At 39.2% G+C, this 25,809-nt stretch overlaps 1 protein-coding gene across 1 annotated transcript in view; it reads left to right on the top strand.

Moving 5' to 3' along the window:
* Positions 1-25,809, top strand: part of LOC117327166 (activating signal cointegrator 1 complex subunit 3-like) — a 268,184-nt gene that overhangs the window by 17,159 nt on the left and 225,216 nt on the right. Inside the window, 10 exon segments of the mRNA XM_033884019.1 lie at positions 527-752; positions 1,586-1,740; positions 2,056-2,154; positions 3,285-3,453; positions 4,151-4,371; positions 6,667-6,752; positions 16,125-16,291; positions 17,051-17,196; positions 17,800-17,920; positions 22,797-22,939. Of these exon segments, the coding sequence (XP_033739910.1) occupies positions 527-752; positions 1,586-1,740; positions 2,056-2,154; positions 3,285-3,453; positions 4,151-4,371; positions 6,667-6,752; positions 16,125-16,291; positions 17,051-17,196; positions 17,800-17,920; positions 22,797-22,939 (1,533 nt within the window).

The following is a 25,809-nucleotide window of genomic DNA, read 5'->3' as shown; positions in this document are numbered from 1 at the left end:
TCTCTGAAGGATAAGTAAACTTATTTTTTCTGTGTTTTTTAGAGCTGTGAATACCATGGTAACAACTTGATAATTGCTTAAAATTGCAAAATATTATAATGTTTGACCCAAAATGATACAATTCTCTACACAATTTTGACATCACATATATATTTATCATATTTAAATGATAATTTTATCTCAGTGAAAATCTTTTTTTTTAGTTATAATCGTAATCTAGTAGGGATAATCTTGTCTTAGTGATAATCATATTTCAAGCGATAATCTTATTTTAGTGTTTTTGCCCTTAAAACGATTTATGATTATGCTAAGCACACTGTAATCTATTTCTATGGCAAATCCTGGGTGTACTCCAAATTTTCTGTGCTAATCTCTTAAACAATTGTAATGCAAGATAATTTGAGTACACTAAAATTAGTTAGCTAACAGTATGTGTTATTTCGAATGAATAAGTGTTGCTGAGATATGGTTATATTCAATATATTGCTGCTGAACTTAACTAAACTTTCGTTGTTTTGTAATGTAGAATTCAGCACGTATTGTTCGGGCCCTGTTTGAGGTATGTTTGAAGAATGGTTGGCCTGTTATGGCAAGCAGACTACTAAATCTTTGTAAAACCCTGGACAAACGACTTTGGGGATTTGAGCATCCCTTAAGACAGTTCCCAAACCTCACCCGGGAAATACTCGAGAAACTGGAGGCCCGCAAACTCACAGTGGACAGACTCAAGGATATGGATCCAAAAGAAATAGGTAGCTAGAGTATTTGTCTTTTTTGATGATGCTTTCACACAGCGATGTGCACGGACAATATTTAAGCAGAAATAATTTTACTTTCATTAAAGCCATTCACTTTGTGCTGTTCCAGTAAGATATCTGCTCAAAGGGAAGACTCCTGGTTTGTTCACAAACAGAAATCACTGAAAAAAGTGATATAATTTTCCAACATTAGGCCAGATTTTCTCCAGCACCTCAATGCATAGAATTTCCTTTTTACCTGGAGTCCTCCTGTGGATTATAAGTACTTACCTCTTCATATTTATAGTCTTAAAAAAAATGTGCCTGTGACTAAATGGTTAATTCTCCGTTAATAAAATTACAGAATGTGTAAAAGTTATACTACAGTTTGTCTGAATACTGTCAATGAAAGAAGAGAATGTTTTGGGTCAGTTTTAGATGAACCAATCTTCAGAAGTTGAATCGTTAATTTATCATACTGGGCCCAGCTTTTCAAAAGGTGATTAGCTCATGCAATCACTTTATTATTGAAAGTCTCATTTCTCTTTATTCAAAATCTTAATGTATGTATTCTTTAAAATAGGTAGGTAGGAAAAGCCTGAGGAGTGATATAGTTTCATAACATTTTGTCAGGTTAGTTTTACCAGAAATGATTTTATCAGGGTTTTAAAAGTGTTGATAAACTGTGATTAGCCTAATCACCTTTTGAACAACTGGGCTGTAAAGTTGGTGACTTGTCTCATGCCCTGCTATATGGTGTTATGGCTTTTTTTCTTGAATCAATTTTATCCGAAGGTTTAACTGGAGATGAGGTAATGGGCTGCAAAATTTTACCTTATTTTCGTTAGGCCATATGGTGCACCACATACGTATGGGGCCTGTCATCAAGAAGTGTGTGAACCAGATCCCAGCCTTAGACTTGGATGCCACAATACAACCAATCACACGTACTGTACTCAGAGTGAGGCTGTCCATCGATCCTGTCTTCCAATGGGATGACAAGGTCAGCATTCTTGATGAAACAGTTCATTTAATTTTTGATTTAAAGACCTTAAGAGAATGCTTTTTACTATAATTTGTTTTCAGAAATTCATAACTATGTCAAAATATACGTTTTTTTGCCATAATTTAAAGTAACTTACTCTGTTTTAGGGTAATTTTTTGTTTTTACACCCACAATAGAAACAGGTCAGAAGTTATCCTCTTTTTACTTTTTGACATTTTAATTTTTTTTTATTTACTTGTAATTGTAAACCTTTGTTATTTAAACCACGGGACCTTAGATATATTTACAGGACATTTTGTGTTTATTATTCAGGTACATGGAACCAGTGCAGAGTCATTCTGGGTCTGGGTAGAGGACCCAGAGAACAACCACATATACCACTCAGAGCGTTTCCTCCTCCACAAAAAGATGGTAAGTACCCCCCACCGTCACATCTACCACTCGGAGATTTTCCCTCCACAAAAAGATGGTAAGTACTCCCTGTCACATCTACCACTCTGAGTGTTTCCTCCTCCACAAAAAGATGGTAAGTACTCCCTGTCATATCTACCACTCTGAGTGTTTCCGCCTCCACAAAAAGATGGTAAGTACTCCCTGTCATATCTACCACTCTGAGTGTTTCCTCCTCCACAAAAAGATGGTAAGTACTCCCTGTCATATCTACCACTCTGAGTGTTTCCGCCTCCACAAAAAGATGGTAAGTACTCCCTGTCATATCTACCACTCTGAGTGTTTCCTCCTCCACAAAAAGATGATAAGTACCCTCCGTCACATCTACCACTCTGAGTGTTTCCTCCTCCACAAAAAGATGATAAGTACCCTCCGTCACATCTACTACTCTGAGTGTTTCCTCCTCCACAAAAAGATGGTAAGTACTCCCTGTCATATCTACCACTCTGAGTGTTTCCGCCTCCACAAAAAGATGGTAAGTACTCCCTGTCATATCTACCACTCTGAGTGTTTCCTCCTCCACAAAAAGATGGTAAGTACTCCCTGTCATATCTACCACTCTGAGTGTTTCCTCCTCCACAAAAAGATGGTAAGTACTCCCTGTCATATCTACCACTCTGAGTGTTTCCGCCTCCACAAAAAGATGGTAAGTACTCCCTGTCATATCTACCACTCTGAGTGTTTCCTCCTCCACAAAAAGATGGTAAGTACTCCCTGTCATATCTACCACTCTGAGTGTTTCCTCCTCCACAAAAAGATGGTAAGTACTCCCTGTCATATCTACCACTCTGAGTGTTTCCTCCTCCACAAAAAGATGGTAAGTACTCCCTGTCACATCAACCACTCGAGGCATTTATTTGCCAATAAAATGATTGTAATAAAGTTCTTCAAGCATAAAACTGGACTCAACAGATACAATTTATCAAAGGTGCTGATATTATTACTTTTTACTGCTTCATTTGTTTCCAGAAGTGACACATGTTTTCTCAATTCTCGTATCATTTCTAATGGAACCTTTTGGAAATTTCACCCAAATTTATTCCTCCTCTTGTTGAAATTGTCCCTGAAGAAATTGTCATTATTATTTACAGGTGAAGGCTAATGAGACCCAGACACTGGTCTTTACAATCCCTATATTTGAACCTCTGCCTAGTCAGTACTACGTCAAGGCTGTGTCCGAGAGATGGCTTGGATCCGAGTCCATGTGTGCTATCTCCTTCCAACACCTTATCCTTCCGGAGAAGCATCCGCCTCACACAGGTAGGTCAGGGGTAGTAGGTCAAAGGTCAATATAGTCTCCAGAGAAATATCTGCCTCAAACAGTTAGGTCAGGGGTGGAAGGTCAGAGGTTAGAAGTCTCCACAGGTAGTTTAAGAGTGGTAGGTCAAAGGACACAATAGAAATGGATGGTGGACATCTATTTAAGATATTCTAATTAACATTTTTAAAGACCTGACTTAAACTTATGTATTTATCTGCAAATAAGTCCCTGCCCAAAAATTAGCCTCAATCAAAATTGTAAGCTAAAAGTAGTTAACAAATAAGCCAGCTCCCCAAACTAAATTTATTTCTGAACTTTTTACTTTGGGAAGGGGCTTATTTGAGGATAAATAGAGATATGATTGTTATCAAAGGAGTAAAATGGACAATACGGATAGATAAATGAATAGTTGAGAGAATCCTACTTTTGTCAAGACACATATAGCACAAAAGTAAACACACAAGTTTTATACTATACCAAATACATATTAATGTAAAAATTACCCATGATGTATTTTCAATAATCCTTTTTGGCTGATTATTCTCAGGACAATGTGTGTATGATAGCTCTCGGCATATATCTATGTGGGAGAGAAGAAAACGTCTTTGTGTGTGATAGGACGACAACTTCAGTGTCTGTTTCCCCGAGAAAAAAGTCAAGTGTCTGTATATATATCTCTGAAACTTCTCTTTACAGAGTTATTGGACTTGCAGCCTCTGCCTGTCACAGCCTTCAATGACCCCCAGATAGAGACACTGTACAAGTTTACACACTTTAACCCGATCCAGACCCAAATCTTCCACGTCCTCTACCACACCGACTGTAATGTCCTGCTTGGAGCACCCACTGGCTCTGGTAAAACTGTCGCCGCGGAGATGGCCATCTTTAGGGTCTTCAAAGAATACCCAAAGGCAAAGGTAATTGCATATAATATATTACATAAACAGAGAGATTTGATGGAATACACAAAGGTATAGGATTTACAGGCAAAAAAAAAAGAATAAATTCAAACCGGAATATTTAGATATCGTAATTAATTATGTCAAAGTGTCAGTTCTATTTTCTGATTGGCAGTAATGATTGAAGAGATCATGGAAGATTGCTGTAACTATTGTTTGTGTCGTATACAAAACTACGGAATTTAAAATGGTGGGCTATTCAAATCACCCTGCGTCTGTGGTCTGTGGTCCGTCCGTCCCTCCGTCCGTCCCTCCGTCCGTCCCTCCGTCCGTCCCTCCGTCCGTCCGTCGGAAAACAACATGGCCGACAGGCAGCCATCTTGGATTTTGACAATTGAAGTTTTTTATCCCTATTTCTCAGAAAGTTCTGAAGGGATCTTTCTGAAATTTCATATGTAGGTTCCCCTCGGTGCCTTGTTATGCATATTGCATTTTGAGACTTATCAGAAAACAACATGGCCGAGAGGCAGCCATCTTAGATTTTGACAATTGAAGTTTGTTATCGCTATTTCTCAGAAAGTACTGAAGAATCTTTCTGAAATTTCATATGTAGGTTCCCCTTGGTGCCTAGTTCAGCATATCGCATTTTGAGACCAATCGGAAAACAACATGGCCGACAGGCAGCCATGTTGGAATTTGACAATTGAAGTTTGTTATCACTATTTCTCAGAAAGTACTGAAGGGATATTTCTCAAATTTCATATATAGGTTCCCCATGGTGCCTAGTTATGCATATTGCATTTTGAGACTTATCAGAAAACAACATGGCCGAGAGGCAGCCATCTTAGATTTTGACAATTGAAGTTTGTTATCGCTATTTCCCAGAAAGTACTGAAGGGATCTCTCTGAAATTTCATATGTAGGTTCCCCTCGGTGCCTAGTTCTGCATATTGCATATTGAGACCAATCGGAAAACAACATAGCCGACAGGCAGCCATCTTGGATTTTGACAATTGAAGTTTGTTATCGCTATTTCTCAGAAAGTACTGAAGGGATCTTTCTCCAATTTCATATGTAGGTTCCCCTTGGTGCCTAGTTATGCATATTGCATTTTGAGACCAATCGGAAAACAACCTGGCCGACAGGCAGCCATGTTGGAATTTGACAATTGAAGTTTGTTATCACTATTTCTCAGAAAGTACTGAAGGGATATTTCTCAAATTTCATATATAGGTTCCCCATGGTGCCTAGTTATGCATATTGCATTTTGAGACCAATCGGAAAACAACATGGCCGACAAGCAGCCATCTTAGATTTTGACAATTGAAGTTTGTTATCGCTATTTCTCAGAAAGTACTGAAGGGATCTTTCTGAAATTTCATATGTAGGTTCCCCTCGGTGCCTAGTTCGGCATATTGCATTTTGGGACCAATTGGAAAACATTATGGCCTACAGGCAGCCATCTTGGATTTTGACAATTGAAGTTTGTTATCGCTATTTCTCAGAAAGTACTGAAGGGATCTTTCTGAAATTTCATTTGTAGGTTGCCCTCTGTGCCTAGTTATCCATATTGGATTATGAGGCCATGCAGTCAGAAAACAACCTGGCCGACAGGCAGCCATCTTGTATTTTGACAATTGAAGTTTGTTATCACTATTTTACAGAAGGAACTGAAGGGATTTTTCGCAAATTACATTTTTAGGTTCCCCTTGGTCCCTGGTATTGCATTTTGAGGCCAATCCGAAAACACCATGGCCGACAGACAGCCATTATCGCTAAATCTTAAATTTTATATATAGGTTCCCCTTGTTTGAAAAGTACTAGAGGGCTGTTTCTGAATTTACACAGATTAGTAAGACTTAGAGGAAGGGAAAAGTAGAGAAAAGATCAATCTGACATGGAACCTATAAAGATCATTCAATGGTGGGCGCCAAGATCCCTCTGAGATCTCTTGTTCCTTTTCTTCAACACTTTGACTCCTCATGCACTTCGTTCCGGTATGATTGATATAAGACTTAACTAATATAACTTTTTTCGCAATTATTTAAAATAGATAAAGTCTGCAGTTGATAAGTATGATTTTACATGTACTTAAAAAATACTTGATACCTGATGTCTGGTCATTATAAATTCAAATACACCTGTACAGTTTTTATCTCTATGTGATATATACAAGAGTTTTATTAGTACTGATTGAGATTTAGGTTACTCATGAGGAACCAGTTATTTCCACTTCCATGTTAACTTGTCACAATACTTCCTATTGTTTTAATTCTATTGTTTCTATATCTTTGTGTACTGTTGCCTTGACAGGCAGTGTACATTGCGCCACTGAAAGCTCTCGTGCGAGAGAGAATGGATGACTGGAAGGTCCGAATCCAACAGAAGCTTGGCAAAAAGTAAGTTCAGTCTCTGGAGCACATTCTGCCAAAACATGAGCATTCCTTTAATTGAAGATATGAAATTGTCTAGATTAGATGATCAAAATTATTAATTTTGCCAAAGATACTGGTAGGAGAGATGTGTTCATGTTGTGTCCCTACTGATGTTGGTGATTTATTGAATTGTTATTAAATTGGGAGCTAAGATGGCCGAGTGGTTAAGGTGTCATGACACTTTATCACTAGCCCTCCACCTGTTGGTTACGAGTTTGAAATCCACATGAGTAAGTTACCTAGTTCAGGAGTATAACAAAAACTGATAAGAGTCTTGAAAGTTCAGACCTAAAACTTTATGGTTAAGCCTCAGTTTCAGTTTAATTTTTTTTTGAAATGTGTATCTTGCAAAATAATCCAATAGCCAATTACAGTACCATTTTTTGGATCAGTTTCATATTTATTTAGGTGACATGCAGTCGTATCTCTTAATAATTACTTAGAAACCTGGTCTGGTTTATTGCTATAATCATATTCCACATTTTGACAGAAAATGCAATGACCAGCATGTTATATACCCATGTTCAATGGACATGATATCAATTTACAAGTTTGTAGTGTCTGTTGTAGGTGTATAATTGATTCTAATTCCTACAAACATTTGTCATCAAAAGATAGCCATGGAATGAGTCTGTTAGGCAATGCCTCTGTAAAAGACCCCTCTCCCCTACAGGATATTACCCCTGTAACAGACCCCTCTCCCCTACAGGATATTACCTCTGTAACAGACCCCCTACAGGATATTACCCCTGTAACAGACCCCTCTCCCCTACAGGATATTACCTCTGTAACAGACCCCTCTCCCCTACAGGATATTACCCCTGTAACAGACCCCTCTCCCCTACAGGATATTACCCCTGTTACAGACCCCCTACAGGATATTACCCCTGTAACAGACCCCCTACAGGATATTACCCCTGTAACAGACCCCTCTCCCCTACAGGATATTACCCCTGTAACATACCCCTCTCCCCTACAGGATATTACCCCTGTAACCGACCCCTCTCCCCTACAGGATATTACCCCTGTAACCGACCCCTCTCCCCTACAGGATATTACCCCTGTAACAGACCCCTCTCCCCTACAGGATATTACCCCTGTAACAGACCCCCTACAGGATATTACCCCTGTAACAGACCCCTCTCCCCTACAGGATATTACCCCTGTAACAGACCCCCTACAGGATATTACCCCTGTAACAGACCCCTCTCCCCTACAGGATATTACCCCTGTAACAGACCCCCTACAGGATATTACCCCTGTAACAGACCCCTCTCCCCTACAGGATATTACCCCTGTAACAGACCCCTCTCCCCTACAGGATATTACCCCTGTAACAGACCCCCTACAGGATATTACCCCTGTAACAGACCCCCTACAAGATATTACCCCTGTAACAGACCCCTCCCCCCTACAAGATATTACCCCTGTAACAGACCCCTCTCCCCTACAGGATATTACCTCTGTAACAGACCCCCTACAGGATATTACCCCTGTAACAGACCCCTCTCCCCTACAGGATATTACCTCTGTAACAGACCCCTCTCCCCTACAGGATATTACCCCTGTAACAGACCCCCTACAGGATATTACCCCTGTAACAGACCCCTCTCCCCTACAGGATATTACCCCTGTTACAGACCCCTCTCCCCTACAGGATATTACCCCTGTAACAGACCCCCTACAGGATATTACCTCTGTAACAGACCCCTCTCCCCTACAGGATATTACCCCTGTAACAGACCCCTCTCCCCTACAGGATATTACCCCTGTAACAGACCCCCTACAGGATATTACCTCTGTAACAGACCCCCTACAGGATATTACCCCTGTTACAGACCCCTCTCCCCTACAGGATATTACCCCTGTTACAGACCCCTCTCCCCTACAGGATATTACCTCTGTAACAGACACCTCTCCCCTATAGGATATTACCCCTGTAACCGACCCCTCTCCCCTACAGGATATTACCCCTGTAACAGACCCCTCTCCCCTACAGGATATTACCCCTGTAACAGACCCCTCTCCCCTACAGGATATTACCCCTGTAACAGACCCCCTACAGGATATTACCTCTGTAACAGACCCCCTACAGGATATTACCTCTGTAACAGACCCCTCTCCCCTACAGGATATTACCTCTGTAACAGACCCCTACAGGATATTACCCCTGTAACAGACCCCCTACAGGATATTACCCCTGTAACAGACCCCTCTCCCCTACAGGATATTACCTCTGTAACAGACCCCCTACAGGATATTACCTCTGTAACAGACCCCTCTCCCCTACAGGATATTACCTCTGTAACAGACCCCCTACAGGATATTACCCCTGTAACAGACCCCCTACAGGATATTACCCCTGTAACTGACCCCTCTCCCCTACAGGATATTACCCCTGTAACTGACCCCTCTCCCCTACAGGATATTACCTCTGTAACAGACCCCCTACAGGATATTACCTCTGTAACAGACCCCTCTCCCCTACAGGATGTCAAAGCTGACCCTGTATTACCAGTCATAACTTAATTGGTACATGGACATAAGGTGTTAGGTACACAGACATAAGGTGTTAGGTACACAGACATAAGGTGTTAGGTACATTGACATAAGGTGTTAGGTACATTGACATAAGGTGTTAGGTACATTGACATAAGGTGTTAGGTACACAGACATAAGGTGTTAGGTACACAGACATAAGGTGTTAGGTACATGGACATAAGGTGTTAGATACATGGACATAAGGTGTTAGGTACACAGATATAAGGTGTTAGGTACACAGACATAAGGTGTTAGGTACACAGACATAAGGTGTTAGGTACATGGACATAAGGTGTTAGATACATGGACATAAGGTGTTAGGTACACAGACATAAGGTGTTAGGTACACAGACATAAGATGTTAGATACATGGACATAAGGTGTTAGGTACACAGATATAAGGTGTTAGGTACACAGACATAAGGTGTTAGGTACATAGACATAAGATGTTAGATACATGGACATAAGGTGTTAGGTACACAGACATAAGGTGTTAGGTACACGGACATAAGGTGTTAGGTACACAGACATAAGGTGTTAGGTACATGGACATAAGGTGTTAGGTACACAGACATAAGGTGTTAGGTACACAGACATAAGGTGTTAGGTACATTGACATAAGGTGTTAGGTACACAGACATAAGGTGTTAGGTACATAGACATAAGGTGTTAGGTACACAGACATAAGGTGTTAGGTACACGGACATAAGGTGTTAGGTACATAGACATAAGGTGTTAGGTACATAGACATAAGGTGTTAGGTACACAGACATAAGGTGTTAGGTACACAGACATAAGGTGTTAGGTACATTGACATAAGGTGTTAGGTACACAGACATAAGGTGTTAGGTACATAGACATAAGGTGTTAGGTACACAGACATAAGATGTTAGGTACATAGACATAAGGTGTTAGGTACATAGACATAAGGTGTTAGGTACATAGACATAAGGTGTTAGGTACACAGACATAAGGTGTTAGATACACAGACATAAGGTGTTAGGTACCCGGACATAAGGTGTTAGGTACACAGACATAAGGTGTTAGGTACACAGACATAAGGTGTTAGGTACACAGACATAAGGTGTTAGGTACATTGACATAAGGTGTTAGGTACACAGACATAAGGTGTTAGGTACATGGACATAAGGTGTTAGGTACACAGACATCAGGTGTTAGGTACATGGACATCAGGTGTTAGGTACACAGACATGATTTAATAGGTACACGGACATAAGGTGTTAGGTACACAGACATAAGGTGTTAGGTACATGGACATAAAGTGTTAGGTACATGGAGATAAGGTGTTAGGTACATGGACATAAGGTGTTAGGTACACAGACATAAGGTGTTAGGTACACAGACATAAGGTGTTAGGTACACAGACATAAGGTGTTAGATACATGGACATAAGGTGTTAGGTACACAGACATAAGGTGTTAGGTACATGGACATAAGGTGTTAGGTACACAGACATAAGGTGTTAGGTACATGGACATAAGGTGTTAGGTACACGGACATAAGCTGTTAGGTACACAGACATAAGGTGTTAGATACATGGACATAAGGTGTTAGGTACACAGACATAAGGTGTTAGGTACATGGACATAAGGTGTTAGGTACACAGACATAAGGTGTTAGGTACACAGACATAAGGTGTTAGGTACATGGACATAAGGTGTTAGGTACAGGGACATAAGATGTTAGGTACACAGACATAAGGTGTTAGGTACACGGACATAAGGTGTTAGGTACATGGACATAAGATGTTAGGTACACAGACATAAGGTGTTAGATACACAGACATAAGGTGTTAGGTACATAGAGACATAAGGTGTTAGGTACACAGATATAAGGTGTTAGGTACATAGACATAAGGTGTTAGGTACATAGACATAAGGTGTTAGGTACATGGACATAAGGTGTTAGGTACACAGACATAAGGTGTTAGGTACACAGACATAAGGTGTTAGGTACACGGACATAAGGTGTTAGGTACATGGACATAAGGTGTTAGGTACACGGACATAAGCTGTTAGGTACACGGACATAAGGTGTTAGGTACATAGACATAAAGTATTAGGTACACAGACATAAGGTGTTAGGTACATGGACATAAGCTGTTAGGTACATAGACATAAGGTGTTAGGTACACAGACATAAGGTGTTAGGTACACGGACATAAGGTGTTAGGTATACAGATATAAGGTGTTAGGTACATGGACATAAGGTGTTAGGTACACAGACATAAGGTGTTAGGTACACAGACATAAGGTGTTAGGTACATGGACATAAGGTGTTAGGTACACAGACATAAGGTGTTAGGTACACAGACATAAGGTGTTAGGTACACAGACATAAGGTGTTAGGTACACAGACATAAGGTGTTAGGTACATGGACATAAGGTGTTAGGTACATGGACATAAGGTGTTAGGTACACAGACATAAGGTATTAGGTACACAGACATAAGGTGTTAGGTACACGGACATAAGGTGTTAGGTACACGGACATAAGGTGTTAGGTACATGGACATAAGGTGTTAGGTACACGGACATAAGGTGTTAGGTACACGGACATAAGGTGTTAGGTACACAGACATAAGGTGTTAGGTACATAGACATAAGGTGTTAGGTACACAGACATAAGGTGTTAGATACACAGACATAAGGTGTTAGGTGCACGGACATAAGCTGTTAGGTACACAGACATAAGGTGTTAGATACACAGACATAAGGTGTTAGGTACACGGACATAAGCTGTTAGATACACAGACATAAGGTGTTAGATACACAGACATAAGGTGTTAGGTACACGGACATAAGCTGTTAGGTACATGGACATAAGGTGTTAGGTACATGGACATAAGGTGTTAGGTACACAGACATAAGGTGTTAGGTACATGGACATAAGGTGTTAGATACACAGACATAAGGTGTTAGGTACACAGACATAAGGTGTTAGGTACACAGACATAAGGTGTTAGGTACATAGACATAAGGTGTTAGGTACACAGACATAAGGTGTTAGGTACATAGACATAAGGTGTTAAGTACACAGACATAAGGTGTTAGGTACACAGACATAAGGTGTTAGGTACATAGACATAAGGTGTTAGGTACACAGACATAAGGTGTTAGGTACATAGACATAAGGTGTTAGGTACACAGACATAAGGTGTTAGATACACAGACATAAGGTGTTAGGTACATGGACATAAGGTGTTAGGTACATGGACATAAGGTGTTAGGTACATGGACATAAGGTGTTAGGTACACAGACATAAGGTGTTAGGTACACAGACATAAGGTGTTAGGTACACGGACATAAGGTGTTAGATACACGGACATAAGGTGTTAGGTACACAGACATAAGGTGTTAGGTACACAGACATAAGGTGTTAGGTACATGGACATAAGGTGTTAGGTACATGGACATAAGGTGTTAGGTACATGGACATAAGGTGTTAGGTACACAGACATAAGGTGTTAGGTACACAGACATAAGGTGTTAGGTACATGGACATAAGGTGTTAGGTACATGGACATAAGGTGTTAGGTACATGGACATAAGGTGTTAGGTACACAGACATAAGGTGTTAGGTACACAGACATAAGGTGTTAGGTACATGGAGATAAGGTGTTAGGTACATGGACATAAGGTGTTAGGTACACAGACATAAGGTGTTAGGTACACAGACATAAGGTGTTAGGTACACAGACATAATATGTTAGATACACAGACATAAGGTGTTAGGTACACAGACATAAGGTGTTAGGTACATGGACATAAGGTGTTAGGTACATGGACATAAGGTGTTAGGTACACGGACATAAGGCGTTAGGTACATGGACATAAGGTGTTAGGTACATGGACATAAGGTGTTAGGTACATGGACATAAACTGTTAGGTACATGGACATAAGGTGTTAGGTACACAGACATAAGGTGTTAGGTACACAGACATAAGGTGTTAGGTACACAGACATAAGGTGTTGGGTACATGGACATAAGGTGTTAGGTACACAGACATAAGGTGTTGGGTACATGGACATAAGGTGTTAGGTACACAGACATAAGGTGTTAGGTACACAGACATAAGGTGTTAGGTACACAGACATAAGGTGTTAGATACACAGACATAAGGTGTTAGGTACCCGGACATAAGGTGTTAGGTACACAGACATAAGGTGTTAGGTACACAGACATAAGGTGTTAGATACACAGACATAAGGTGTTAGGTACACGGACATAAGGTGTTAGGTACACAGACATAAGGTGTTAGGTACACAGACATAAGCTATTAGGTACATGGATATAAGCTGGTAGGTACACAGACATAATCTGTTAGGTACAAGGACATAAGATGTTAGGTACATGGACATAAGGTGTTAGGTGTGACCTCTGTAACAAACACCTCTCCCCTACATGATATTACCTCTGTAATGGACCCCTTTCCCCTACAGGATATTACCCCTGTAACAGACCCCTCTCCCCTACAGGATATTACCTCTGTAACAGACCCCTCTCCCCTACAGGATATTACCTGTGTAACAGACCCCCTACAGGATATTACCCCTGTAACAGACCCCTCTCCCCTACAGGATATTACCTCTGTAACAGACCCCCTACAGGATATTACCTCTGTAACAGACCCCTCTCCCCTACAGGATATTACCCCTGTAACCGACCCCTCTCCCCTACAGGATATTACCTCTGTAACGGACCCCTCTCCCCTACAGGATATTACCTCTGTAACAGACCCCTCTCCCCTACAGGATATTACCTCTGTAACAGACCCCTCTCCCCTACAGGATATTACCCCTGTAACAGACCCCCTACAGGATATTACCCCTGTAACAGACCCCCTACAGGATATTACCCCTGTAACAGACCCCCTACAGGATATTACCTCTGTAACATACCCCCTACAGGATATTACCCCTGTAACAGACCCCTCTCCCCTACATCATATTACCCCTGTAACAGACCCCCTACAGGATATTACCTCTGTAACAGACCCCCTACAGGATATTACCTCTGTAACAGACCCCCTACAGGATATTACCTCTGTAACAGACCCCTCTCCCCTACAGGATATTACCTCTGTAACGGACCCCTACAGGATATTACCTCTGTAACAGACCCCTACAGGATATTACCTCTGTAACAGACCCCCTACAGGATATTAACCCTGTAACAGACCCCTCTCCCCTACAGGATATTACCCCTGTAACAGACCCCTCTCCCCTACAGGATGACGAAGCTGACCATTGACCCACAGAGTTAGTTGGTATACATGTAATTTGTAACTGTCTCCTGTACCCTTTAGTCTGAAGGTGGGTTGATACAAAACCCAGACAAGAGTTATATTAGATGGAACTAATAGATCAGTACCTCCTGGGGAGTGATTGAGCTGTCCAGTTTGCCTGGGCAGTGAGTGGTGTGAGTGTACCTTGTGTTTGTAATTACGTCTTCCCTTTGAATGAAGGAAGACATATTTTATTAGTAGCGGTTCTTCTCCTGGTCCTAGTAATTTCTTGTCTGGGCCATAAACTGTTTACGATATGAAACTTGCAGTATACAAGTATGCAAATACCGTATTTATTCTAATAAACGCCCCCCCCCCCCCCCTTTTTTGGAAAGAAAAATTCCTCAATTCGAGTTATATATCCATCCACGTGTGTCCAGAGGTAATTATTTAAAGGATATCCAACATAAAACTAACACAAACCACAAAACAAAGTTTCAGTAACTATATACACAGTACCACTATATGTTTCATGGTGTGAAATGGGTACATACAACAGATCTCACAACTTACCGACTCTGAAATTTTGATCTCCATTAAATGCCCCCCCCCACTCTTGGAAAAATTTCACGCCCCCAGGGCGTTTTTTAGAATAAATATGGTATATCATGGCTGTCTGTGCAATAGTCCAGAATATTTGACACAAGGTACTGGTATTCGACCGATGTTCTATTGCACAAGGCTGAAGGATAGAATCACTGACATCTCGACTTACTTGTAGGCCTAGAAGTCACCATGACTGTCGTCGGCAGTGTTGACATCTGAGTGACTTAAACGCTTGATAGGGTTGGACGAAATTCCGAAACATCACAGGTGTTCAATAGTTCGCACGTGACCGTGCAATAGTCATTTTAGCTGTGCAATAGTTTAGATATAGCTTATGTGTCTAGTTAAGGAAAATCAAATGAATTATGTAATAAAATCACCTATAACTGGTATGCAATACACAATATTTAGTTCACTGTAACTTCAATCTAAAACCTTGTCTTGTTTAAACTGTTTAAAGATATCGTAATAAAGATAATTAAGATTACTGTATACTTTGATCAGCCACTGTTGAAGGTGCAGTGCTCTATCATTAGATCACTGTGACATGTACCTCAAGGTTGAATGTCAAATAAGTGCAAATTTTCCCAATGATTTCTTATCCAGATGGTAACTTTTAAACCTTTGAAGGAGTTGGTGTATACTTTTATCACCCACTGACAAAGTGCACTGCTTTGTCATTGGATCATTTTGACCCTGACCTGAAGGTCAAGGGTCAAACTAAGTGTGAATTTTGTCAGAGGCCATAACTTCTTAACCGTTGATGATATCTTTATAAAACTTCAGTAGTAGGTGATGCACAGAACACTGCTGTTATATCACTGTGACCTTGACTTCAAGGTCAAAGGTCAAATTAGTGCAAATAAGTCTTTTTGCAGGATAGATGTGATAATTTCCTCAATTGACTTATTTAACTATTTTTACTGTAATTCACCTTCAGGGTGGTAGAACTGACTGGTGATGTGACTCCTGATATGAGGGCAGTGGCCAATGCTGACCTCATAGTGACCACACCCGAGAAATGGGATGGGGTCAGTCGGAGCTGGCAGACGAGGAACTACGTCAAAGCAGTGGCTGTCTTGATCATTGATGAGATTCACTTACTGGGTGAGATGTTATACTGTATTGTAATGGATGTTTTCTATTATGATGTTTTGTTTTTCATTTCCTGTAGATTTTTGTCACAGGCTTCTGATCAAGTTAGAGCTTATCAAGCAAGATATCTACTCAAAGTGAGGACTCCTGGATTATCAAACATGAACCTCTTAAGGAAGCGACTTAAGTAAAACAGTACAATGTAATAAAGTCACATTCTGCTACACCCACCATGCATAGATTTTGTTTTTCTGGAGTAATCCTGCAGGGATGTTTACCAGGGATACTTTGAGCTTGACAGAGCCAGATATATTCTGTATAAGTCAATAGCATAAACTCTAAAGGATTGGGGCCGTGGCGGTTGAGTTATTAAGATGTACTGACACTTTATCACAAGCCCTCCACCTCTAGGGTCATGAGTTCGAAACCCCATGGGACAGTTGCCAGGTACTGACCATGGGCCGGTGGTTTTTCTCCGGGTACTCCGACTTTCTTCTTCCTCGAAAGCCTGGCACGTCCTTAAATGTTTAGTCTTTAACCAAAATCCATAAAACGTTTTCTTTTCATATTAAAAGGTAAGTAAATGAAAAAAAATCTCCACCTAAATTTCACATAAAAGTTTTTCTCTGTACGTAATCTTAATGAATTCATCCCCTTTGTGTTTCACTTAATGCACTATGCACTTTTTAGGTCGAATACGGTATTTGGTATTGAAACATGTTTCTATATGTGTTTTTTTTTTTTTCATGAAATAATTTGTGTATTTTACAGGGGATGAGAGAGGGCCAGTTCTGGAGGTGATTGTGTCACGTACAAACTTCATCTCATCTCACACCTCCAAACCTGTAAGGGTCGTTGGTCTGTCAACAGCATTGGCCAACGCAAGGGACCTGGCAGACTGGCTGGGCATCAAACAGGTAAGGGTGAGGAGAGGAGGGGTGAGGGGTATAGGGGAGCGGGAAAAAGCAGAAGAAAAGAAGTGAGGGGGGAATGAATGAGGATATTGGATGGTGTTGGGGTGAGTGGAATAGAGGAGGAGAGAAAGATAGACTAAGGAGGAGAAATGTTGGAATGAGACAGGAAGATGCAGAGAAAGGAGATTAGGGGACTGAAAGATGGACATGTAAGAGTAAAGATATTTTCATTACAGGATGAAGGATTTGGGGTCTATAATTATCTTACACATTTTAAAACACCTGTAAGGTGATGGTACCTTAATCAGATCAGTACCCAAAATGGATTACTTTTCTCCAAAAAAAAAAAACAAAAAAAAACAACAGTTTTTATCAACCCTTGTGTTTACATGCATTATTCAATACATAGGCTTAAAATGCTTAATTAAAAGAAAACAAATCTAGATTCGGAACCAGTTTTAGAAAATTATGTCATAACGATTATATAATATATTAGAACCACGTTGGTAAAAATGTCTATTATCATATAAAAGAGATGAAGATTTTTCAGCAACTTTCAACAAAACACTTAGTACTAACCATTTTTTTTTTACTTTTCACCACTAGATGGGGCTGTACAACTTCCGTCCCTCTGTAAGACCCGTCCCGCTGGAAGTACACATCAACGGCTTCCCTGGACAACACTACTGTCCCCGAATGGCCACCATGAACAAGCCAACTTTCCAAGGTAACTGTGGAAGTATTGCTGGATAACTGCTACACAGCTACTCTTTATAAATTAATATTTGTTTTATTTTACAAAAGCTACAAATCAAGTTGGGAAATGTTGGCCTGGATAAAGTATAGTCTTATATAGGCTAAGCCTGATGTCCGATCCTTTTGACATATTGAAAGTCAATCAAATTTTGTTGAAATTGAAAGTACATTTCATGTAGAAGAAACTAGAGTATCCAAGGGAAAATAAAGTCCTGTAGCCAGTTAGGTGAACTTATACCTTTTCAAGTTTGATTAACATATTCACCACTCAACTGACCAAAATGTTGACTGATTATTTTTAGTACAGAATATAAACAGTCAATAGAATTTGACAAAATAAGGTCATATAAAATTAATTAGGTGGTTCTCGGGCCAATTTCTGAAAAAAATAGATTAGGGATAGAGGTATTTTTTTATTTTATTCGATACAAAACAGATGAGGGTGAATTTAAAAAAAAAATTCATCCATATCAAAGTGAGATATTTTTATAAATTCTTTGAAGCAACTTCTTTGTTTATTAATTTCAACAAGAAACAGCAAAATTTTCACAAAAACGAAACATGACATTGTTTCAGTTTTTGGAGAAACTCCAATGTGCCAATCACCATGCCCATCCTTTATCGAAATGTATAGTTCTGGCATTGTACAAGCTTCTGAAAAATTCCCAAAGTATATATATTCCATGACAGTATCATTGTCAATCCTTTCCCAATCTGCAAACCATGTGTAAATGAATAACAAAGTCATTGTCCGCGTGAAGATTGCCATTTGCATCAACTAGCTAGGTCTCTATTATGCCCTTGTAACTGATTTTTGTTCAATTTTTCTGGATACACCCCCCCCCCCCCCCCCCCCCCCCCCCCCAGTAATCAGTAATGTGGCTTCAATTTTTGGATGCGGGTAGGCCTGAGAATTAATTAAATTTTTTATGGCCTTATCTAACACTTTTTACTGGGAAACAAACGTCATTATTTAACTTTTGATATTTTCTCTGCATAAGAAGAGAGGGACAGGCAGAATTCAAGATGGATGGGAAACTTTATTTTATCTTGTCTGTGACCAAAATATGTGATAGCAACACTATGGTATTATGCTTTTCCAGCAGCAATGGAGTCATCGTCAATAATTAACTTCGTAAAGTCCAACTTCAACCCAATTTGGTATTTAGCTAGATCATAACGTGAAATATTATAAATATTCTAAGGTCCAGTGATTGGAATAAAGGGTGGCAGGGACACTAGACTATTAATTTTGAGTTTAGTCCCCAAGTTCTCAGAAAGTACCAGTGAAACATTCAAATCAAACCTGGAATATAGTTACATGGTTTAATTCTTGATTTCTTTAATAATGAGGATTTCATACCACGGATGCTCCCTACACATTGGGGCCGCGGTGGGGTTAAGGTGTCCCAACACTTTATCACTAGCCCTCCACCTCTGGGTTGTGAGTTTGAAACCTACGTGGGGCAGTTGCCAGGCACTGACCGTAGGCCGGTGGTTTTTTTCCAGGTACTCCGGCTTTACTCCACCTCCAAAACCTGGCACGTCCTTAAAATGACCCTGGCTGTTAATAGGACGTTAAACAAAACAAACAAAACCAAACCCTACCCATGGCATTTTGAGTTTTTCAAGAAGCTGAGAAACATGCCTGACTGTGCTGTTGTGGTTATGTCCTTGGGCAAGACGCTTTACCCTTATTGCTCTGAATGGCATACAACAGGCCACTAGTATGTTGTTCATTGAGGTAGTCACCAACTGTTGCAAGAAGACCTTGTCTCAAAATGACCTTGTCTGTTCTCGTAGTGATAAAACCAGCAAACAAATAAAAAGGCATACCACCCTGAGGCATCTCAATGCTTTCCTCAACTTGTTACAAAATAACCGTATGTACGATGTCAAACTATGATAAAGATATGGCACCCGTTAATACACTTTCACTCTGACACTCGCTAATGATTTCTTTATAATCGGTTTTCTAAATTCAGCATAGAACTGTCCTTTTGAAGAAAATTATGCGCATTACAAGTACTTTTATTATACATCTTAGCCTTTCCTGTCAATATTTTTAATACTAAAGAACACATAAAAAGCATTTAACGGTTGTTTTAATATATTTTAATCTCCTTAATCATTTGTAATCGACCAATGAATATATCACTAAAGTATAAGCTCAACTACTTCTTAGTTTGGTAATATAACAAAAATTATGTGAAGTCAAAGATTTACGAACTTAGTTTGGAACATAACAAAAATTACTTGAAGCCAAAGATTTTTGAACTTAGTTCGGAACGGAACATAACAAAAATTACGTGAAGCCACAGATTTTAAGATTTTAAGTAGGAGAGAAAACCATTTGTGATATTTTCACCCTCTTTGTTTTCTCATGAAATTTCAGAGTTATTTTACTGTTCCTAATTATTACGGATCTGGCAGGGTGTTCTATAGAGATTGATGATTGCTCAATTCTCCGGATTCAGGCTGACAGTCATCTTCACTGCTTTTACGATAAGGGATTAAAAATCTATTTACCCTATTTTCATATTGAAAAAGTGTGTTATTACTCTCGGCTGTATACTTGAAGTCATATAATGACATCATTATTACTCTGACCTATATCTACCATACACCCTTAACATGAATCATTAAAACTACTGACATGACGAGAGGAGATTTATGTAGTAGACATCATCATTTCACGCCATTAAGTCTCACAAAACACATGTGTTCTGTGAATTGTAATGGAAATCAATCTATCACTAGAGAGTTCCAGAGAGATGACTTTACTGCAGTTCGGCTGTCATAAAAGAGGTATTCCCCCTACATATACATCACAGGTGATATCAAACTCAGAAATAAATCATTCCCTTTGAATGCAGGGAATGAATTTCATATATATATATATATCTTCAATACATTTGGTCCTGTATATCATTGATAATACTTTTCTCACCTTGTTTGATACGTACGATAATTATAGTGAAATAAATAGATCAAATTTGACACGAGCTCTGTTTTCCCACACACTTTTCTGGTGATCATATCAACATTTTTCAATTTTTCTGGTGAAACGTAATTTTGATGCAGTACATGTTATGTATAGTGCAGAAGGGAATTAACTGTTGGCGTTGTCTTTCAAAAGTTTGTGTAATATCAATAATCTGGGAAATGTGTTTTAATTATAGGGAATATACATTTCTCCACATATCAGATTTAAGTAAATCATTTCACAATTTGATTTTTTTAATTTAGATTTATAAAATGAATATTACCCTGGTACTTAGTTGAAGCTAGACCAAATGAAAACCATGGCATATTTTTCTGTGTCGACCCTGTGATAGCAAAGCTCTGGATGACAGACGGACGTCGCACGACTGCACAGCTTTACTTGGGCTACTTTAAACTTCGGTTCTCGGTCTCTAGAAATCTTTAAAGATTCATTCCCTTCTCTTGCCTCTTTCTCCTTTCTCGATCGGCACACTCATATACATTGTACATGGAGCTCCCTGACACTTGACATTGTATGTATTTGCGTACATGGAGCTCCCTGACACTTGACATTGTACGTATTTGTGGTGCTTGACAACTATGCTTGCATTTCTAGCCTCGTTTTGGAAATTGATTGGTCTCATTGCTGCAAGAAAAAAATGCATTGCTTTAAAAAACTCCATTAGGTACAGGTTTACATAACAAGAACAAAAAATGCTTTTGTAAAGTCCATCAAAATTTAGACTTGAAATCAAAACTACTGTAAACGTGAAAATTTACGCGAGGGGCCTGGGGGAAGTTTACGCTTATTACACGAAGTCCTTTTGATCCTGAAAATTTCCCCCACGCATACTATTTTGATATTTTGATATCAATTTGCGTAATCTTGAACTACAAACGAAGGTGGATCGATGCAAAAAAAATAAATACACCCCATGCGCAAAAATAACCATGTTTAAAGTACATTTAACTTTGGTTCAAGGGTAGTTGCTCATAGGAGTACTGCTTCAGGTTTACAGACCATACTATTTTCATTGGTAAAACATTTAGGAAGGGAGGAAACCCTGTCTGAGGGTGTCATTTCACAGTATTTAGGGAGCTTCACTCTTGCGCAGGAAGCTGCGCTCTTATTACTTAGTTTAAGCTTGACCAAAGTAAAATCATTATATAAGCCTTAAAAGAATATCTGTCTTTCATAAAGTTATGTAAGCATGGTGTCAATCTATTCTTTTTAAAATCTTGACTTGGCTTTGGTCCCTAATTACTAATATGAAGTCAAATTTTCTATCATTTTAAAAAAACAAAGTTTGTATTTTTCACAGAGTTAGAGTCCTGCTCCATTACATGTTAATGTAGAAGGCCTTTTTTTGAAGTTGTTTAATTTGGATTATATATTATCTGCTAGAAAAAGACTGGTGACACCTCAAAAACATGACATGCTGCTGCAATTTGACTAAAATACAGATCATCGTTATACACTGCATTATAAAGATCTGATGGTGGCCAGTAAGGGTCATGTTCAGTTGACCTTTCAATCAGCCAATCAAAACGCAACTGGCAAAACTTTGTCAGTGTCTATTTTTGTGGTTATTTAAATGATAATATCCTATTTATATTCTTATAATGGACACTGCTCTGGCAAACAACCCCCCCCCCCAAAAAAAAACAACAAAACACCCTGATTTTACACATTCTACCAATCAGCCATATAAGAGATGCTTTTTGGTCTGTATTTTAATCAGATTGATATTTCCAAGCAATTACAATTACAGTACATTTTTTAAAATCTTTATTCTTCAGATACTTTCAAACAATATTTCTTTTCATACATACAATGTATCAGTCAAGCTATTTTATTCCAGCTATCAAGTCCCATTCACCGGAGAAGCCAGCACTGGTCTTTGTATCGTCACGGCGACAGACACGATTGACCGCCCTCGATCTCATTGCCTTCTTAGCAGCGGAAGAAAATCCAAAACAATGGCTGCACATGCCTGAAATGGAGGTAGGAAGTTTTTTTTTCTGTCTTTCCTTGAGAAAATAGCATCAATAAATAACTTCTTTTTTTCAGCTTAAGAAGGAAAAATATGTGTTATTTGTTACGTAACTTTGAACTTAATGTATGATGATTGGAACTCGCGGCATTTGAAGACCAAACTGAAGAGAAAAGCTGTCAGCAAGATTTAAGAGTTGAAGATCTGAAGAGAAGGTGAGGATGGAAATTGTTTGTGTAATGTAACAAGCCTCTATACAACATTTTATCTGTAAAGGTCACAGAATATATTAATTAAGGATAAGGTCAGACAATAGCTTGACTGTTATACAACATTAAGGGAGTGATAGGTGGGAGTATGTCTATAAAGGTCGGCCATTTATGTTTTGTATAAAAGGGCATGTGTCTTATCTTAAAGGTGAAGGTCAAGTTGATATATGTAAGGTTCAAGGTCACCACATATTTGTGCAAGTGTAAAGGTCAAGGTTGTTGATAAGGATTTTGTAAGCGAATCCATTTTGTTGTAAGTGTAGTGAAGTTTTGAGCACGGTTTTGTGTTAGATAGAATACTTTGGCATGTGAATTTAGTTGGCTGAGAATGATAGTATCAATTATGAGTGACAATTTAATTGGATGTTAAAACACTGAAATGGCCTGGAACAGTCAAGTGACCTTGAACAGTTAGTGACCTTGAACAGTCGGTGACCTTGAAACAGTCGGTGACCTTGAACAGTCAGTGACCTTGAACAGTCAGTGACCTAGAACAGTCGGTGACCTAGAACAGTTAGTGACCTTAAACAGTCGGTGACCGTGAACAGTCAGTGACCTAGAACTGCCATTGACCTGAGCGTTTTTCTGTCTGTCCAGGACTAGGGAGACCAAATCGTTTACAAGTTCTCAGATGAAATCCGGTACTGACGTGAGACACCCTTCCATGAAATAATTACTGTTAATGGAAGACGGAAAAATCAATGGTACAAGTTTGTAAACTCCAATATAACAGGAGGTGCTGACTAGTTCTGTGTGTTTAACACATCGTTTATGTGAGGATTTCAAACGAAGGTCTTCTCAGTACAAGTATTGATGAGGAAAAAAACGGGTATCTCCTAATGAAACATCCCTTATCACAGATACAGTCCGGCTTGGGAAGCAGATCACGACATTATCTGGAATAATCAAAGATTTTCCTTAATGATGATAGGTTGTACAATTTAGATCGCACTTAAAATTGATTTTGTGTCGTACCAATGAGTTGGGAATTATTGGTTTGTGTTCAGAAGCCCTGATTTGGAGTGTTAATAATCTGTAATAGGGTTTCATACCTTCTCAGGGCTGTGGGGAGCCTGTCGACAGGCTTTACGGGAAAATCTACAACCAGATGGATTAGACAGGGATAGATCTTGGAGCGGAAAGGAAAAGTTGACAATCTAGTGGTAGATTCTTTAGTATATATGTTGTTATAGATTTGTTAGTAAAATATGAGCATTTAGTTTGAGTACCGGCCTCGTAATCTCATGGTGAAGTTCCTAGGTGCTTGGTTCAATGCTCCCTACCTGTGTGAATTTGTGTTTTTATGGAAGCCGAGAAGTGGGCCGGTCTGTGCTAGCTGTCATGGTTGTGTCCTTAGGCAAGACTCTTTACCCTGATATTGCCCTGGATGGCATGCGATAGGCCTCCTGTATGTTGTTCAGTGAGGTAGTCACCAACTACTACAAGAAGATCCTGCCTTTAAATGACCCTGGTTGTTGACGAGGTGATGAACCCAGCAAACAAACAAATTAACAAACAAACAAACCACTGTTTCGGAATGTTTAGAATCCTTTCTTAGTTCCCCACTAGGATTGGTTGGAGGAGGGATAGGGTGGGGTCCGGAGTTTGTCCAGGCTCCGTATTTCCAACACTACTTGTCACTGGAACTTGAAGTAATGTCATGTATCAAAAGTAGGTCACTGTATAAATTCACGTGATTCTTTTCCCCGGGCAGCATTAATTGATTTATTGAATCGACTTTAAAGTGTTTTGTTTCTATAAACATATCTTAGAGTGAACACTTTGATACCACATACAGATATATATACTTAAACAAATAACGCCTACTTCATTTGTTAGATTTTATCAGGGTTTTTGCGAGAAATCAATCGGATGGACCCACACTCTTCTCCAAATTGATTTATTCATCTATATGACAGTTTATAAAGATAGTAAAAACATTATCACTCTTCATATGCAAACTTTTTCTTTTGCTAAATAAAACGAAATAGATTTCTTGTCTCTCCTCCTCCAAAGATGTCTGCTGCCTAATGGAATCTATATATAGTAAACAGACCGAAGAAAACGTTTTTTATTATCGCAGCATTTTGAACTGAGTTTATGTCTGTAACTAATGGAATGAAGAGGTGTGTAATACCTACTAACATCTTACTCCGACAGCTGATAGGAGCGATACTGCTATGTTAGGGCGACTTAGGGTGATAGAACCTTCAGTAAACGTCAAACCGATGTTTTAAATCATTTCACAATTGCTTTAAAGCTTGTATTCTGGAGTAAATGTTCTTCCAGAGGTTTAAGTAGTTTGTCTTTGAAATTATTTTAAGTTCGATGTATATGGGGAAACCTGAGTTTTTACTGTTTGACAAATGACGTGCTTGGTTGCTGGGAAATTTCCGGAATTAGATTTAGTAGGAACTTTGCTATCTTGAACTAGTTTCTTTTATTACCTGAAGTCCATGTAGCAAAGGAAATATTTTCTTGGACTAGAAATTGGCAGATAGTTTTTGTTTCTTTGTCCCATAAATACTATTGAACAATGTGAAAGAACTCTTCATTTTTCTGCTACTTAATAAAGATTTATTATAATTCCCAGAAATGAATAATTAAACCTC

Source organism: Pecten maximus, chromosome 5 (genome assembly GCF_902652985.1).
Source record: "Pecten maximus chromosome 5, xPecMax1.1, whole genome shotgun sequence".
Classification (NCBI taxonomy): domain Eukaryota; kingdom Metazoa; phylum Mollusca; class Bivalvia; order Pectinida; family Pectinidae; genus Pecten; species Pecten maximus.
Note: the sequence above shows the minus strand (reverse complement) of the source record. Positions and strands in the feature narration are given on the sequence as shown.